The sequence below is a fragment of the Epinephelus fuscoguttatus genome, linkage group LG18, assembly GCF_011397635.1.
Source record: "Epinephelus fuscoguttatus linkage group LG18, E.fuscoguttatus.final_Chr_v1".
NCBI lineage: Eukaryota > Metazoa > Chordata > Actinopteri > Perciformes > Serranidae > Epinephelus > Epinephelus fuscoguttatus.
In genome coordinates this window covers 2,591,376-2,607,114 of record NC_064769.1, presented here as the reverse complement: position 1 = coordinate 2,607,114, position 15,739 = coordinate 2,591,376, and the positions used below count along the sequence as shown (strand labels likewise).

General features: G+C 40.6%; 1 protein-coding gene across 2 annotated transcripts in view; it reads left to right on the top strand.

The window, feature by feature from the left end:
* psmb7 (proteasome 20S subunit beta 7) overlaps window positions 1-12,555 on the top strand; it is a 32,797-nt gene extending 20,242 nt beyond the window's left edge. The window contains exons 8-9 of one of the 2 annotated variants that reach the window (XM_049604122.1): window positions 12,034-12,063; window positions 12,345-12,555. In XM_049604122.1, coding sequence (XP_049460079.1) covers window positions 12,034-12,063; window positions 12,345-12,456 — 142 coding nt within the window. In that variant the 3' untranslated portion in view covers window positions 12,457-12,555. The remainder of the gene's footprint in view (window positions 1-12,033; window positions 12,064-12,344) is intronic. The other variant, XM_049604123.1, reaches the window with a different exon arrangement.
* The last annotated feature ends 3,184 nt before the right edge of the window (window positions 12,556-15,739 follow it).

Below are 15,739 nucleotides of genomic sequence, written 5' to 3'. Positions count from 1 at the left end.
GTGCATGAGAACAGCCTGTTTAGTTCCCTATCAGAAAGGACTGTCTGTTTGGGAAGTACATAGTACATAGTACATGACTGTATCAATGAGACTTGTAATGTACTGCATGAATTGTGAGAGAGTTAGTAAACTGATGTTTTGATACAGTTTTTCTGTTGTCAAATGCGGTCGCCTATGACTTAAGTTCATCAAGAATTTTCTCTGATTTCGGATTCTTTGTTCACCGATGCACAAAAAAACGTTTTCTTCACCAATTCAATGTAACATGGAGTCATTAATAAATATACAATTGGTTATCTGGGGGAAGAAGTAGTCCTTCCAGTGATTTACTGTGGTAACATACACTATGAGTTTCTCTGTCTCCCTCTGAGCTGTCCGACACAGTATGTCCTCAGTAATCAAACAGTTTGCAGAGATTTATGCTGAGATAACGATATCAAAGTCTTTATTTTGACCTTTTTGCACTATGCCTTTGAATTGACTTGTTGCCATGATGAATTGTTGTATCAGAGCTCAGTTGATGGAGGCTATTTTCATTCACCATTCTTGCACTTACCTCAGTGTAAAGTTACTCAGAGTTGACTGAACGAAGTCTGATCACCTGTCTGTAACCCAAAACTCTTAAGTTTCCTATCTTAGGATTATTTAACTCAAGAGTTCAGGATAAAGGCCATTGCACAATGTGTCAGTTTTTGTAATCAGTCATCCGAAAAAAATCTTAACGCACAGAAACCTTGCACACTGGGTCCGATGCATTTTGTTGTTATATTAGATGCAAAAATTTGAAATACGAGACAAAATGAAAAGACACAGTAACTCCTTCGCCTCTCTTCACTGGAGTTCCCTATCTACCTTTCACCACTCCCTCATCTTGCATTTGACACCGCAGCTGCATGAAGGGGCAGAGCTGTCCTCCCTCCCTGTCCTCCACATTCTGTGTGCAGTTCATATCCTCCCCCTCATCATCATCATCCACCTGAATATAACTATCTTACCTGTTGAAAGTAGCTGTCTGAGTTATGAAAGGATACTGTGCGACCTGTTCCTCTGTCTTGTCACGCATGTGTCTGTTTCTTAAGCCCTTTTTAAATAGGAATTGTGCAAATTTGCAGGAAAGCCCACTCGGTCTGCTTTCAGCATTGGCAGTATGAAAACAAAATTGGGGAGCAAAATGCCGCCTACCTACAGTACAGGCCAAAAGTTTGGACACACCTTCTCATTCAATGCGTTTTCTTTATTTTCATGACTATTTACATTGTAGATTCTCACTGAAGGCATCAAAACTATGAATGAACACATGTGGAGTTATGTACTTAACAAAAAAAGGTGAAATAACTGAAAACATGTTTTATATTCTAGTTTCTTCAAAATAGCCACCCTTTGCTCTGATTACTGCTTTGCACACTCTTGGCATTCTCTCCATGAGCTTCAAGAGGTAGTCACCTGAAATGGTTTTCCAACAGTCTTGAAGGAGTTCCCAGAGGTGTTTAGCACTTGTTGGCCCCTTTGCCTTCACTCTGCGGTCCAGCTCACCCCAAACCATCTCCATTGGGTTCAGGTCCGGTGACTGTGGAGGCCAGGTCATCTGCCGCAGCACTCCATCACTCTCCTTCTTGGTCAAATAGCCCTTACACAGCCTGGAGGTGTGTTTGGGGTCATTGTCCTGTTGAAAAATAAATGATCGTCCAACTAAACGCAAACCGGATGGGATGGCATGTCGCTGCAGGATGCTGTGGTAGCCATGCTGGTTCAGTGTGCCTTCAATTTTGAATAAATCCCCAACAGTGTCACCAGCAAAACACCCCCACACCATCACACCTCCTCCTCCATGCTTCACAGTGGGAACCAGGCATGTGGAATCCATCCGTTCACCTTTTCTGCGTCTCACAAAGACACGGCGGTTGGAACCAAAGATCTCAAATTTGGACTCATCAGACCAAAGCACAGATTTCCACTGGTCTAATGTCCATTCCTTGTGTTTCTTGGCCCAAACAAATCTCTTCTGCTTGTTGCCTCTCCTTAGCAGTGGTTTCCTAGCAGCTATTTGACCATGAAGGCCTGATTCGCGCAGTCTCCTCTTAACAGTTGTTCTCGAGATGGGTCTGCTGCTAGAACTCTGTGTGGCATTCATCTGGTCTCTGATCTGAGCTGCTGTTAACTTGCGATTTCTGAGGCTGGTGACTCGGATGAACTTATCCTCAGAAGCAGAGGTGACTCTTGGTCTTCCTTTCCTGGGTCGGTCCTCATGTGTGCCAGTTTCGTTGTAGTGCTTGATGGTTTTTGCGACTCCACTTGGGGACACATTTCAAGTTTTTGCAATTTTCCGGACTGACTGACCTTCATTTCTTAAAGCAATGATGGCCACTCGTTTTTCTTTAGTTAGCTGATTGGTTCTTGCCATAATATGAATTTTAACAGTTGTCCAATAGGGCTGTCGGCTGTGTATTAACCTGACTTCTGCACAACACAACTGATGGTCCCAACTCCATTGATAAAGCAAGAAATTCCACTAATTAACCCTGATAAGGCACACCTGTGAAGTGGAAACCATTTCAGGTGACTACCTCTTGAAGCTCATGGAGAGAATGCCAAGAGTGTGCAAAGCAGTAATCAGAGCAAAGGGTGGCTATTTTGAAGAAACTAGAATATAAAACATGTTTTCAGTTATTTCACCTTTTTTTGTTAAGTACATAACTCCACATGTGTTCATTCATAGTTTTGATGCCTTCAGTGAGAATCTACAATGTAAATAGTCATGAAAATAAAGAAAACGCATTGAATGAGAAGGTGTGTCCAAACTTTTGGCCTGTACTGTACTTTTGTTTATACAGAATGTGCCTTTTTCGGTGCAATGGGGGGGGGGGGTAGCCCAGCATGTGACGTAAACAGTGACGTACTCCGAGGGAAGCTGCGGCTGGTCAGTCCTTCGGCAATTCTCTCATAAGTTGGCCCATCCTTCACCGTTCCCGTCATTTGATGGTTAATGGCCTCTTCGTTTGCAAGGGCAAGGAGGGCGCGTAATTCTTTGTCTCCCCAGTTGCTCATCTTTACAGTGTCTGTCCAGTTTGCGTTTCCCTCTTGCTACTAGCTGCTCATTCCTGCTATCAGCTGTTTCCTGTTTATCCACCGCCAGTGGGTCGCACGTGCAGCGTCATCAACAGCTTCTCCCACAAGTCTTCAACAGCCCCTCCCGTGGCGGAAGGGCGCCCTAACCATTATATTACGGGTGCCCCCTAATATAGTGGTAGGGGAAACACTGCTTAGGAGTGTTTTGCTCTCTCCCGCTGTTGTCACTGAGAGCAGGGGGGTATTCCATCAAGCAGGCTAAAGGCAAATCCAGGCTTAAATGGCCAAGTCTGGCTAATGTGAGCCAGAGTTCTGTTCCATCAGAGGGACTAAGATTAGCCTCACATCGGTAACTATGGAAACCATGGTTCTGGCTAAGCCTAATACATTGAGCTGAACTCCGGTTTCCGTTCCATCAAGGTGGTTAACCTGAATCCCAGCCTAGTAACCATGGTAACTCATGCTGCCAGGCAATCCTGGTCTGTAGCAGGATTAAGGTGAGGATTAGCTCCATCTATGATCAGAAAATCAATCAATCAATCAATCAGTTTTATTTATAAAGCCCAATATCACAAATCACAATTTGCCTCACAGGGTTTTACAGCATACGACATCCCTCTGTCCTTAAGACCCTCACAGCGGATAAGGAAAAACTCCCCAAAAAAACCCCTTTAACGGGGGAAAAAAAACGGTAGAAACCTCAGGAAGAGCAACTGAGGAGGGATCCCTCTTCCAGGACGGACAGACGTGCAATAGATGTCGTACAGAACAGATCAACACGATAAATTAACAGTAATCCATATGACACAGGGAGAGAGAGAGAGAGAGAGAGAGAGAGAGAGAGAGAGAGAGAGAGAGAGAGAGAGAGCGAGAGAGAGATATGCAGGTAATGACAGTATCTTACAACAACATTAATGGAAGTAATAATATTATAGTTATAGTTCTGGTTACTGCGGTACAATATGTTGAAAGTATGTATTAATACCTGGCAGTATACATGTGTGACAATAATCATATGTGTATAATAACAGAAGAAGTATGACTAATGATGGCAGCAGCAGCAGGAGGCATCTGGCGGGACCACGGCAGCAGCACAACCACACACGTCACGCTGTCCAGGCACCGCTGTGATATGAGTTAATCTGAGAGACAGTGGAGCACAAAGGCTCCGGAGAAGAAGCCGAGTTAGTGACATCCAGAATGGCCGGATTAGCTAGATGCAGTAATAGGATACGAGAGAGAGAGAGAGAAGGAGAGAAGGGGCCCGGTGTACTATAGAGGGGTCCTCCGGCAGACTAGGCCTAAGTCAGCCTAACTAAGGGCTGGTACAGGACAAGCCTGAGCCAGCCCTAACTATAAGCTTTATCAAAGAGGAAAGTCTTAAGTCTAGTCTTAAATGTGGAGACGGTGTCTGCCTCCCGGACCGTAACAGGAAGATGATTCCACAGGAGAGGAGCCTGATAGCTGAAGGCTCTGGCTCCTGATCTATTTTTGGAGACTTTAGGGACCACGAGTAACCCTGCGTTCTCAGAGCGCAGTGTTCTGGTGGGATAATATGGCACTATGAGCTCTCTAAGATATGATGGAGCTTGACCATTTAGAGCTTTATAAGTTAACAGTAGGATTTTAAATTCAATTCTGGATTTTACAGGAGCCAGTGCAGAGAAGCTAAAACAGGAGAGATATGATCGCGTTTCTTAGTTCCTGTTAGTACACGTGCTGCTGCATTCTGAATTAGCTGGAGAGTTTTTAAGGACTTACTAGAGCTACCTGATAACAGAGAGTTACAGTAATCCAGCCTTGAGGTAACAAAAGCGTGGACCAATTTTTCTGCATCTTTTCGGGTCAGGATAGGCCTAATTTTCGCAATATTACGCAGATGAAAAAATGCAGTCCGTGAGGTTTGCTTTAAATGAGAATTAAAAGACAAATCTTGATCAAATGTTACTCCGAGGTTTCTTATGGTAGTGGCAGGGGCCAGAGCAATGCCATCTAGAGAAACTATGTCATCAGATAAAGAGTCTCTGAGTTGTTTGGGGCCAAGAATAATAACTTCAGTTTTGTCTGAATTTAACATCAGGAAATTGGTGCTCATCCAAGTTTTTATGTCTTTAAGGCAATTATGGAGTTTAGTTAATTGATTGCTTTCTTCTGGCTTCATCGATAAATACAACTGTGTATCATCCGCATAACAATGGAAATTTATAGAGTGATTTCTAATGATGTTACCTAAAGGAAGCATATATAGAGTAAACAGGATTGGTCCGAGCACAGAACCTTGCGGAACTCCAAAACAAACTTTAGTACGTAAGGATGGTTCATTGCGAACGTCAACAAATTGAAAACGATCAGATAAATAAGATTTAAACCAGCTTAGTGCTGAACCTTTTAAGCCAATTAAGTGTTCCAGTCTCTGCAGCAGAATTTGATGGTCAATTGTGTCAAACGCACTAAGATCTAATAAAACAAGTACAGAGACAAGTCCTTTGTCTGAAGCAATCAGAAGGTCATTTGTAATTTTAACTAGAGCTGTCTCAGTGCTATGATGCACTCTAAATCCTGACTGAAATTCCTCAAATAAATTATTATCCTTGAGAAAATCACACAGCTGGTCTGCGACTACTTTCTCAAGGATCTTTGACATAAAGGGAAGATTAGATATTGGTCTATAGTTGGCTAACACCTCTGGATCCAGGGAGGGCTTTTTTAGTAGAGGTTTAATTACAGCTATCTTAAAAGACTGTGGTACATAGCCTGTTAATAAGGATATATTGATCATATCTAATATATGAGTGTTAACTAAAGGAAAGACCTCCTTAAGTAGCCTAGTTGGGATGGGGTCTAAGAGACACGTTGATGATTTGGATGAAGAAATCACTGCAGTCAATTCTTGAAGAGAAATTGGGGAGAAGCAATCTAAATATATATTAGATTTTACAGCTGTGTTTGAGGTTAGATAGATACTATCTGAGGACAGGAGGTCATGAATTTTGCCTCTAATAGTTAGAATTTTGTCATTAAAAAAGCTCATAAAATCATTACTGCTAAGGGCTAAGGGAATACAAGGCTCAATAGAGCTTTGACTCTCAGTCAGCCTGGCTACAGTGCTGAAAAGAAACCTGGGGTTGTTCTTATTGTCTTCTATTAGAGCTGAGTAATAGTTTGCTCTGGCATTGCGGAGGCCCCTCTTATAAGTTTTGAGACTGTCTGTCCAGATTAAACGAGATTCTTCCAGTTTGGTTAATCGCCAATTCCTTTCAAATTTTCGCGATATTTGTTTTAACTTACGGGTTTGAGAGTTATACCAAGGAGCGAACTTTCTTTGCTTTTTTAACTTCTTTTTAAGAGGAGCTACAGAGTCGAGCGTTGTTCGTAGCGAGCCTATGGTGCTATTAACAAAATGATTAATTCGGGAGAGGTTAAAGTCGGCACGGGAAACCTCTGTTACTGAAGGTATTGGTATTGAATTTAACGACGAAGTAATCTTTTCCTTAAGTTTTGCGACAGCACTATCTGATAAACATCTAGTATAGTAACTGTTGCTGAGTGGCGGTAATCGAGTAAAAGAAATCAAAAGTAATCAGATAATGATCCGATAGCGAGGATTCTGTGGAAAGACTTTTAGGTTATCAATTTCAATTCCATACGTCAGAACTAGATCAAGGGTATGGTTAAAACAATGAGTAGGTTCATGTACACCCTGACTGAAGCCAATGGAGTCTAATAATGAGATAAACGCTGGTAGCCAGGAGTCATTATCAACGCGACATGAATGTTAAAATCGCCTACAATAATAACTTTATCTGATTTAAGAACTAAACTGGATAAAAACTCTGAGAATTCAGATAAAAATTCAGAATACGGGCCAGGAGCACGGTACACTATAACAAATAAAAGTGGCTGCGAGGTTTTCCAGGTCGGATGTAAAAGACTAAGAACGAGGCTTTCAAATGAATTATAATCTAGTTTAGGTTTAGGGCTGATTAACAGACTAGAGTTAAAAATGGCTGCAACTCCCCCTCCTCGGCCGCTGCCTCGAGGAATGTGGGTATTATTATGACTGGGAGGAGTGGACTCATTTAGACTGACATATTCATCTTGACACAGCCAGGTTTCAGTGAGACTGAGTAAATCAATATGATTATCTGATATTAATTCGTTTACTAACACTGCTTTAGACGATAGAGACCTGATATTTAACAGTCCGCATTTAATTCTCCTGTTTTGTCTTTCTGTCACAGAAGAGGTTTTAATTTTTATGAGGTTGTTATGCACAACTCCTCTTTGTTTAATTTTAGATTTAAATAATTTAGGTAGTCGGGGGACAGACACCGTTTGTATAAAACTATTAAAACTATGGCTGGGTAACTGAACTAGAAGCTCAGAGAGGCGTTAAGGACTGCGACTCTGAGTCCTGGTCTCAACTCTGGGTTGTCAGGGATTTAAATTACTAATAAAGTTTGCCAGGTTTCTAGAAATGAGAGCAGTTCCATCCAATGTTCAATAGACAAGAACAGACACCTAAAAGACAGTTCTGCCAGTGCTTTACGCACTCACAACTGTCATGTAATGATAAAATAATATGTAGATCATAAAATCAATTTAATAAAAACAAAACTATAATAAAATGAAACTGAGGCATTAAAAAAAAGATTGTACATGAATATGTGATTGCCCTCCCATCCCCACCCCACTCTGTTTCCAATTGGCTAGCAAATTCACAGCCAATTAAGGTCAACTGACAACGGCCAGAGAAGGAGAGGGACACACCCAGAGAGACACAGAGACAGAGCAAGAGAGAGTAAATTAGGAAATAATGGCATGCCCCTTTATCGAGGATCCTGTTGATGAGGAGGCCCACATTGTTCAGTGAGCCTTCCAACCACCACCAGCCCCAAGGGTCTTCCAGGACAGGTCTAACCCATTGATACAGATAGACTCCTATCTGTGGGAGAGGTACCAGTTCAGCAGGCAAAGCATAGTGTATCTATGCAGTTTGCTGGAACCACACATTATAAAGGTCACACACCGCAGCCAAAAGTCAGTCTGTATTGCACTGAGGTTCTTTGATAGTGGTACATTCCTGTATAGTGTTGGTGATGCTGAGAGGCTAAGTAAGGCAACTGTTTGCAGAGAGGTAAAAAAGGTATATTTTCTATTCATTTTGATTATTTCTAGCATCACCATACATCATGCATAGGGCTTGATTTGTTCACATTAACATATGGTTATCTTTTATATTTATGAATTAACCATGACACAAAGCAACCACATTAAAATGGGACACACCATTGTGGTTTGTCTGTTCCTCATCCTATAGCACATTCCATACATTTAAGGGGATTTTCCTTATTTTGATATAATAAGGGATAGAGCTTACAATTGACTCCCAAATGATGAGAAATAGATAATTGATTCACTATCACCTGCATTCACTTAATAGGTTTCCTCATCTCCACTGAATTGATGAATTTGCTAAATGTCATTTTCTACAATCAATAGATAAATGTCATGTGATTATTTCCTATAAACTGATCATTTCAGAAATGTCATAATCTACAATCAATTATGTGATAAATGCGATGATTGACATAAAACAGTTTGATTGAATGCATCATCTGAAATGTACATAGGAATCAGTAGATAAATGTGATACATAGTCTATCACTAATATTAATTTACAATTTGATGAATTTCATTAGGCATACTTGAACTGTTAGATTTAATAGGTGTTCTTATCTACATATATTTTGTCCCTTTGATGCGGGATTTATATAACATGATATTATGCTGAAATGCTGAATTTTCTTTGTCACTTGCGCATTAAGCCTGTCGGCAATATTTTGCCCCGCCACCTCCCTTGCTTTATTAATTGCTGCAGTATTTTTCTTGCAGTATTTACAGCCTTTTTCTTAATTATGTCCGTTTACAGGGTGTCCGCGGGGTCTTAAAAAGTATTAAAAGTTGATAAATCAAATGTCGAAAAATTAAGGCCCTTAAAAAGTATTAAAAAGTCTTAATCGCAATTTTATGAAGTATTAAATTTTCTTGGCATTCAAGCTTTGACAAAAAGTATCCATGAATGTATATTTTTTTTCCCTCCTCGCGACTATTACAAACAACGTTGTGTAGGTAGACACACTTGGACTGCCACTCGGGGGGCTGAGCGAAAAAAGAAGTCCAAAAAAGTTAATAACTTAAAAATTATGGCGAAAGGGTAGTTTCTTGCAACCTTAGAATTAAGATAAAAATATTCACAAACGAAAAAGCACTTCTCGACTCAGGGCCGAATTCACAAAAGGATTGCTTGGCTTTTGCGGCCGCTAAACCAGTAAAAATGGAGCAGAGAGATACCGTCTAATTCACAAAGCACACGCAGAGGGTGAAATGCTCCAGTAACTGCACAGCCAAGCAGATTGTGTCTCGGTGCTCCGGTGTTATTTGCACGTATTTAAATGAGGTAATATGCATATATTTGGCGCAAAAATTTCCCCTTTCTATGCAAATGAGCCTTATTGATAAACAACGTCTAATTCACTAACACCAGGGCTAATAGCCACACGCAGTTTGAGTGAAGTAAATAACGTCTTTAGAAAGCTGGTGCAAACTGGGCGCTCCTCTGTGGAAGCCTCTCGCCCAGACTTTCCAGTGATTGTGGCAGCAGTGATCGTCTGTTAAATCAGTCTGTAAATAATATTTTGACATTATTATTATAATCATTATTACTTTAATGGCATCCGAAGATATTGATGCGTTGAACAGGTGACAGTCTGCGGTCGTTCTCAAAATGCACTTCTGTCATGCACTTCAAAAGCAACTTTCAATAATTTATTTTACAAAACGGGGGAAAGGAACGTGAACAAAAACGGTTCCATAACTCATATTAAATTCAAAAGATAACGAAAAAACAGCTACAGGTGAGAGGGAATAGTGATAAAGTGGTCAAACTTGGTCAAATCCACAGCCTCAACCCATCCGACACTGTTAGACTGACTCACCAGCAGACATCACTACATGAGGGTATACAGTATTCAGTACTTTGCCAAACAAAGTCTGCCATTGTTCTGCCACGGTGTTCTTGATGCAAAGCCAGCATTTATACTTTGCCATGCGGCTAATTGCAATCAGGGGCAAATTAGGGGCAAACTGCACTCAGCTGCCAAACTTTGTGGGCGTGTTTGCGCTGGTATATCATTAGTGCAATATCCTTTGTGAATAGGACGTTAAGACGGAGCAAACTGCGGGTGCAAGTGAAGTGCAATTCAAGGTGCTATCAGCGGCCGCAGTTCATTCTTTGTGAATTCGGCCCTCAGAGCGCAGCGGACCAGTTGAAAATGTCACCATCAGCGTATTATTTTACATCAGTAAAATGTATTTTATCATTATTTTGAGTCACATTGTTGAAAGAATTTAGTTGTCTGTGTTCAAGCAGGATAATAGGTCTCCATTCATTGCATATCGGGCTTTCTATTTCCTTGTTGGAGATGTTTTCTTTTTTTAATAACCAACCAAAAACAATCAAAGAATTAAAAACACAAACTGGAACTGGAACATGAAATCTTATATGCCTAACAGACATTGCTTCTCTTTCTTTGAGTTTACATATGGCTAAAGGGGGAAAAAAAACAACCGTAAATGGACGGCATGATTAGTGTTGCGTTCACGGTCCCCCCAAAAAACGGGAGGAAAAATAGGCAGAATATTCAGGGGGTTTTTTTTCTTCACAATCGAATCCTGTGCCATCAAACGAAGCTTTGAAGCTTCGAATTTTTTGGGTCAGCCCTAAATCCCACATGTAAGGGGCTAGCCATAAGGTTGTTGTTTTCAGCAAGTTGACCTTAAATAGTTGATGTTGAGCTGTAGAGCTGTGTTACTTGTTATGACCTAAGGTGTATTTAATAAAACCTGCCTTTGGTTTAATTTATTCTTTCAAGCTTTATTCCTTCTCATTTTATCTGAGTTCTGTTGTATGTTTGTGCTCCATAGATTTAATTGCAAGCTACAACTGTTTAGTAAGTTAAAGATGCGTTGCTGCTAACGACAGCTTGGAGTGGCGATGAGGGCTTAATGTGTTTTTTGGAAGGTCTTAAAAAAGTCTTGAAAAGGTATTGAAATTAACCTCAGGATTCCTGCATATACCCTGTTACAGTCCTCATACACTTCCATAAGGAGCGTTTGCTCCGCTGTAGAAAAAGCCTCCGCTCGCTCCTTTCCTTTGCTTTTTGACATTTTGCAACATTTTCGGCACTCAGCTAGTGTGGGCTTTTTATTTTCCCTGGGCGCGTGCATGAGTTGAGACTTAACAGGTGAGGCTTGAATTAGTGTCAGTTGGAGCCAGCTGATTTCACTTGATGGAACGGGTTGGAGCTAGATTGGGAGTTGGCGTTTAGTCAGACTTCAAGATTACACCTTAGTCTGGATATTCTTAGCTACGTTGATGGAATACCCCCCAGGGCCTCTGTGTGTGTGTGTGTGTGTGTGTGTGTGTGTGTGTGTGAGACACAGAGTGGCAGAGCTGGCCCTGCCCCTTGTACATGCAGCCGACTGTGAGGCTCGGACACAGAGAGCTCTCCTCTGGAGTGAACAACAAAAATGCATCAGTCATCTTTTACCTTAATCGTTTTGCAAATTATAAACAGAGGTGTTGAGATAGAAACTTCACAAGATAACATTTATATAACCTAAATGAACAAGAAATAGGTTTTGAATTTTCCAATACTGATAGCAGAACCGTTAACATTAGAGCCTATCAATACTGCCGTCTGTAATAATTCGGCCCGGGGGTCCATTTAATACCAGGTTTAGGTACCCATCCCATGGCACATGGGAGACGTTTCAGCTGGTTGCAGTCTGCAATCCTCACAGCTAGATGCCACTAAACCCTACACACTGCTCCTTTACATCATAAACTTCCCATCACTTGATGAACCAGTGGATGACTTGTTGTCTTATTGCTTGTTCTGCTAGAAGAGTAAATGAGCTTGAAGCCGTGCAGCTGTGAGTACAGACTTGAAATGTTGTGGTAGAGTGCACACTTAACAGCTCTCACACTGATCTCAGTTTGCTACTAACCAGCTTTTTAATAATCTGTCCACTTGGCCTGCTCAGTTTGGATTTGCATAACTAGTGTGCATGGCTGTATATGGTTATGTAAAAAGGCATGCTGTGTTGATTAAGTCTCTTAGATGTGTGGGCCCACATTAAACATGCAAAGACATGTTTAATGTAACTGTTGCACCCCAGGTTTGATTAAAACATGTCTTTTTCTCCTGATGCAGAACTGGTGACTACAAGTACAAGAGAGGAACCACTGGTGTTTTGACAAAGGTGGTGACCCCGCTGAACCTGGAGGTTGTGGAGGAAACTGTTCAGACTATGGATACCTCCTAAAATTCTTACAATATGTTTGTTAGTGTAACTTACTATCCATCGCAATTCCTAACACAAATGGCATGTTTTCCATGTTTACAATAAAAGTGTGTGAGGTGATCGTGTTTGCTTCATGACTACCTTTAAGCTACAAATAAAATAGCGGAGTCAATTTTAAAGGTATACCTTCGATAAAAGCTTTTGCTGTCTGAACTGTAAATTAGTAACAACCCCGTTGTGATGTATGTTTTATCTGGCAGGGTCACTAAGGAATGAGTTAATTAAGTGGTTTAACCCATGTTTTTACCTCCCCACTGGTGATGGTAGTGGCAGGAGGCATTTTTTTCAGGTAGTCCTTCCATGAGTACGTCCTTCCCATCCTTGTGAACATGATATCTGAAGAACAACTTGAGGGAGGCTGCGGTTGAATAGTCTTTTTTGCTTAGGAAGGTTCCTAACTGAGTGAAATGACCCGGAAAGTATCTTAAGTGGCAGCCATGAGAAGAGCTGGTCAAATTCTCTAAATTTTAAGGAAAGGTGCTTCAATGCTTCCTTTCTAATCTCCTTTAGCATAGGGTACACTGGACCATCCTTTACAGAAGGAAAGGAGATAATTCCATCCCACAAGTCCTTGCGGCGGCATTGCGGCGATATTTAAAGTGACCAAGCGACTCACCATTCACAAACTCAAATGATTAGGAAAGAAAAAGATCAACATGACTGAGAAAGGAAGGAGATTACCATGTAAGTTACCGTTGTTTATGAAGCATTATACATCTCATGACATATCTTGTTCATATGCTATATTTTTTCAACTTTCAACATTATGTTAAACTTAGACATGAACTATGAACATTTCGCTACTGTTGGTGTACCCTCCGTCCACAGCTTTGTTTAACTTGTTTTATAACAGGATAAACAAATATACAATGTATCATTTTAATTTTCCGATTATCGCGTGAATAAGAAAAAACACAAATCCACATGCTTTTCATGTTTTCATCTTCAAATGGCTAATAGAAATTAAAACAAAACCAGAAACCTACTTGTTTTTCGCCTTGATTGTTATATCTATAATATCTGCCCCTACTGCATCTCAACACATTGGCAGTGCTTATTGGATGGGTGGATGGATGTTCGTTAGTTTGTTAGGTCTTTCGTTCGTTCGTTCCACTTCTCTGTGCCCCCCCTTTTCTCTCTCAACCCAACCGGTCAAAGCAGATGGCCGCCCACCTACATCTCGGTTCTGTTCGAGGTTTCTTCCCATTAAAGGGGAGTTCTTCCTTATCGCTGTCGCCAAGTGCTGCTCATGGGGAAATTGTTGGGTCTCTGTAAATTCAAGAGTATTATCTAGACCTGCTCTATGTGTAAAGTGCCCTGAGATGACTTTCTTTGTGATTTGGTGCTATATAAATAAAATTAAATTGAAAAATAATAGATAGATAATCAATGAAGTAACGTTGCTGTGCCTCATGCGTGGATGCGCATATAATTGGCGTATCTGGAGATTTAAATAATCAATGAAGTTACTGCTTCCCACTTTTTATTCCCCTGTACAGTGTTTCCCTGCAGAGCTACAGTGGAAGGATCTTAACAAAAAATACTAAAGACTGTACAGTAAAAGATATCTGCCTGAGGTTATTAAATACTTGCAGCGAGCGCCCCACCCAACAGAGACAGAACAGAAACAATAAGTGTGTTTCCCCATAAAGAGAGACGCTGTGCACATTTATGTATGAGGCACAGCAGCGTCACTTTTATTATTATTTTTCACTTTTATTACTAATATTATTATTTATCTATCTATCAGTCTAGCATCTATCTAGCAGTAGGGTCACATGATTCTGATATAAGAATAAAAGCCAAGCACAAGTTGGTTACTGGTTGTGGTCTAATTTCTACTACAATTGCCCATTTGAAGAAGAAAATGGGAAAAAGTACGTGGATTTCCATTATTTTTTTATTCACATGGAAAAACAAAATAATGCATTTAATATCTGTTTATTCTGTTATAAAACAAACAAGTTGAACACAGCTGTGGACAGAGGGGACAAACACCCGTAACATATGCTCAGTTTGCATCAGTCATTTATTCATTTGAGCGTTGTTGCATTGCCAGCCTTTAGTAATATCATGAATTAATTTTACTACTTGGGATTCAGATGGATGAGCAAGCATTCTCAATGTGACAATTTCGTTTCAGTTTGTGGCTGGTAGCCTATATTACTTTTTTTTAACTAATTCCAATCTTTGTAATTAAACAATATCTTTCAGCGTGTTGTCCATGTTTATATATCCTGCATGAATCAACATGATGAGAACATACGAGGCACATTATCTAAGATGCGCTTTTTGTAGTCCATCTTCAGAACATTGTAGTTCACCACAGCAGACCCACGTCAATAACATCCGCCATGGCATCATTACGTAGCCCAGTGTAAGTGCAGTCGGATTCTCTCAGCACCGCAGTTGTCTTTTCCTAAGTCCTTATGAAATCTCCTTCACATCTTCCCTTGACCTCGTTACGTTTTCCATCGACATCAAGGAAAAGTGGTTCGGAAAAGACGGTAGGACGGACTTTTTGACCACAGCCGGAATTTCTTCAAATTGGGCACAAACATTCACTTCCTGTTCACAAGAATGAAACAGATGTGAGTCACACTGACTTTGACCTTTGACCACTGAAATCCAGTCAATTCATTGTTGAGTCCAAGTGAACGTTGCCAAATCTGAAGAAATTCCCTTGAGGCGTTTTTGAGATATTCTGTTCACAAGGATAGGACGGTGACGGACACAGAGGCATAAAAAGATACCATAAAATATGAACATACAAGGAAACTACAGTGCATGACTTTTTATATTAAAGGAGAAAAACAAATAAAAACATGAAATGCTAAGCCATTGATCATATAATATAATCAATTACTATGTTCCTATCCTATTAAGTTCCCAGAGAATTAAAGCAAAGCAAGTAATGCTTCTGTCTTACAGAACACCATGTCCTAACAGAAAAAAAAAACAAATTTCACTGCGTCCCCTGAGAAGTGCCGAAGTCACAGCACTAGAGGATTTAAGACTTCTGTTAAGGACACATTTGTGTTTTCTCGTTCAAAGCTCCTCTGTCCTCTCTCATCTCCTCAAGCTGCATTTAATTGATTGGAAGATCCTCCATGATAAATGAGGGGGAACATTTTCTAGGTCACAGAAGGAGAGAGGAGGCGAGGAAGCATATTAACATGATGGAGTGGACCCAAAGAATAGGGATGTCTTTCGGGATAGAGCACTGACATTGGGGTCACAAGCC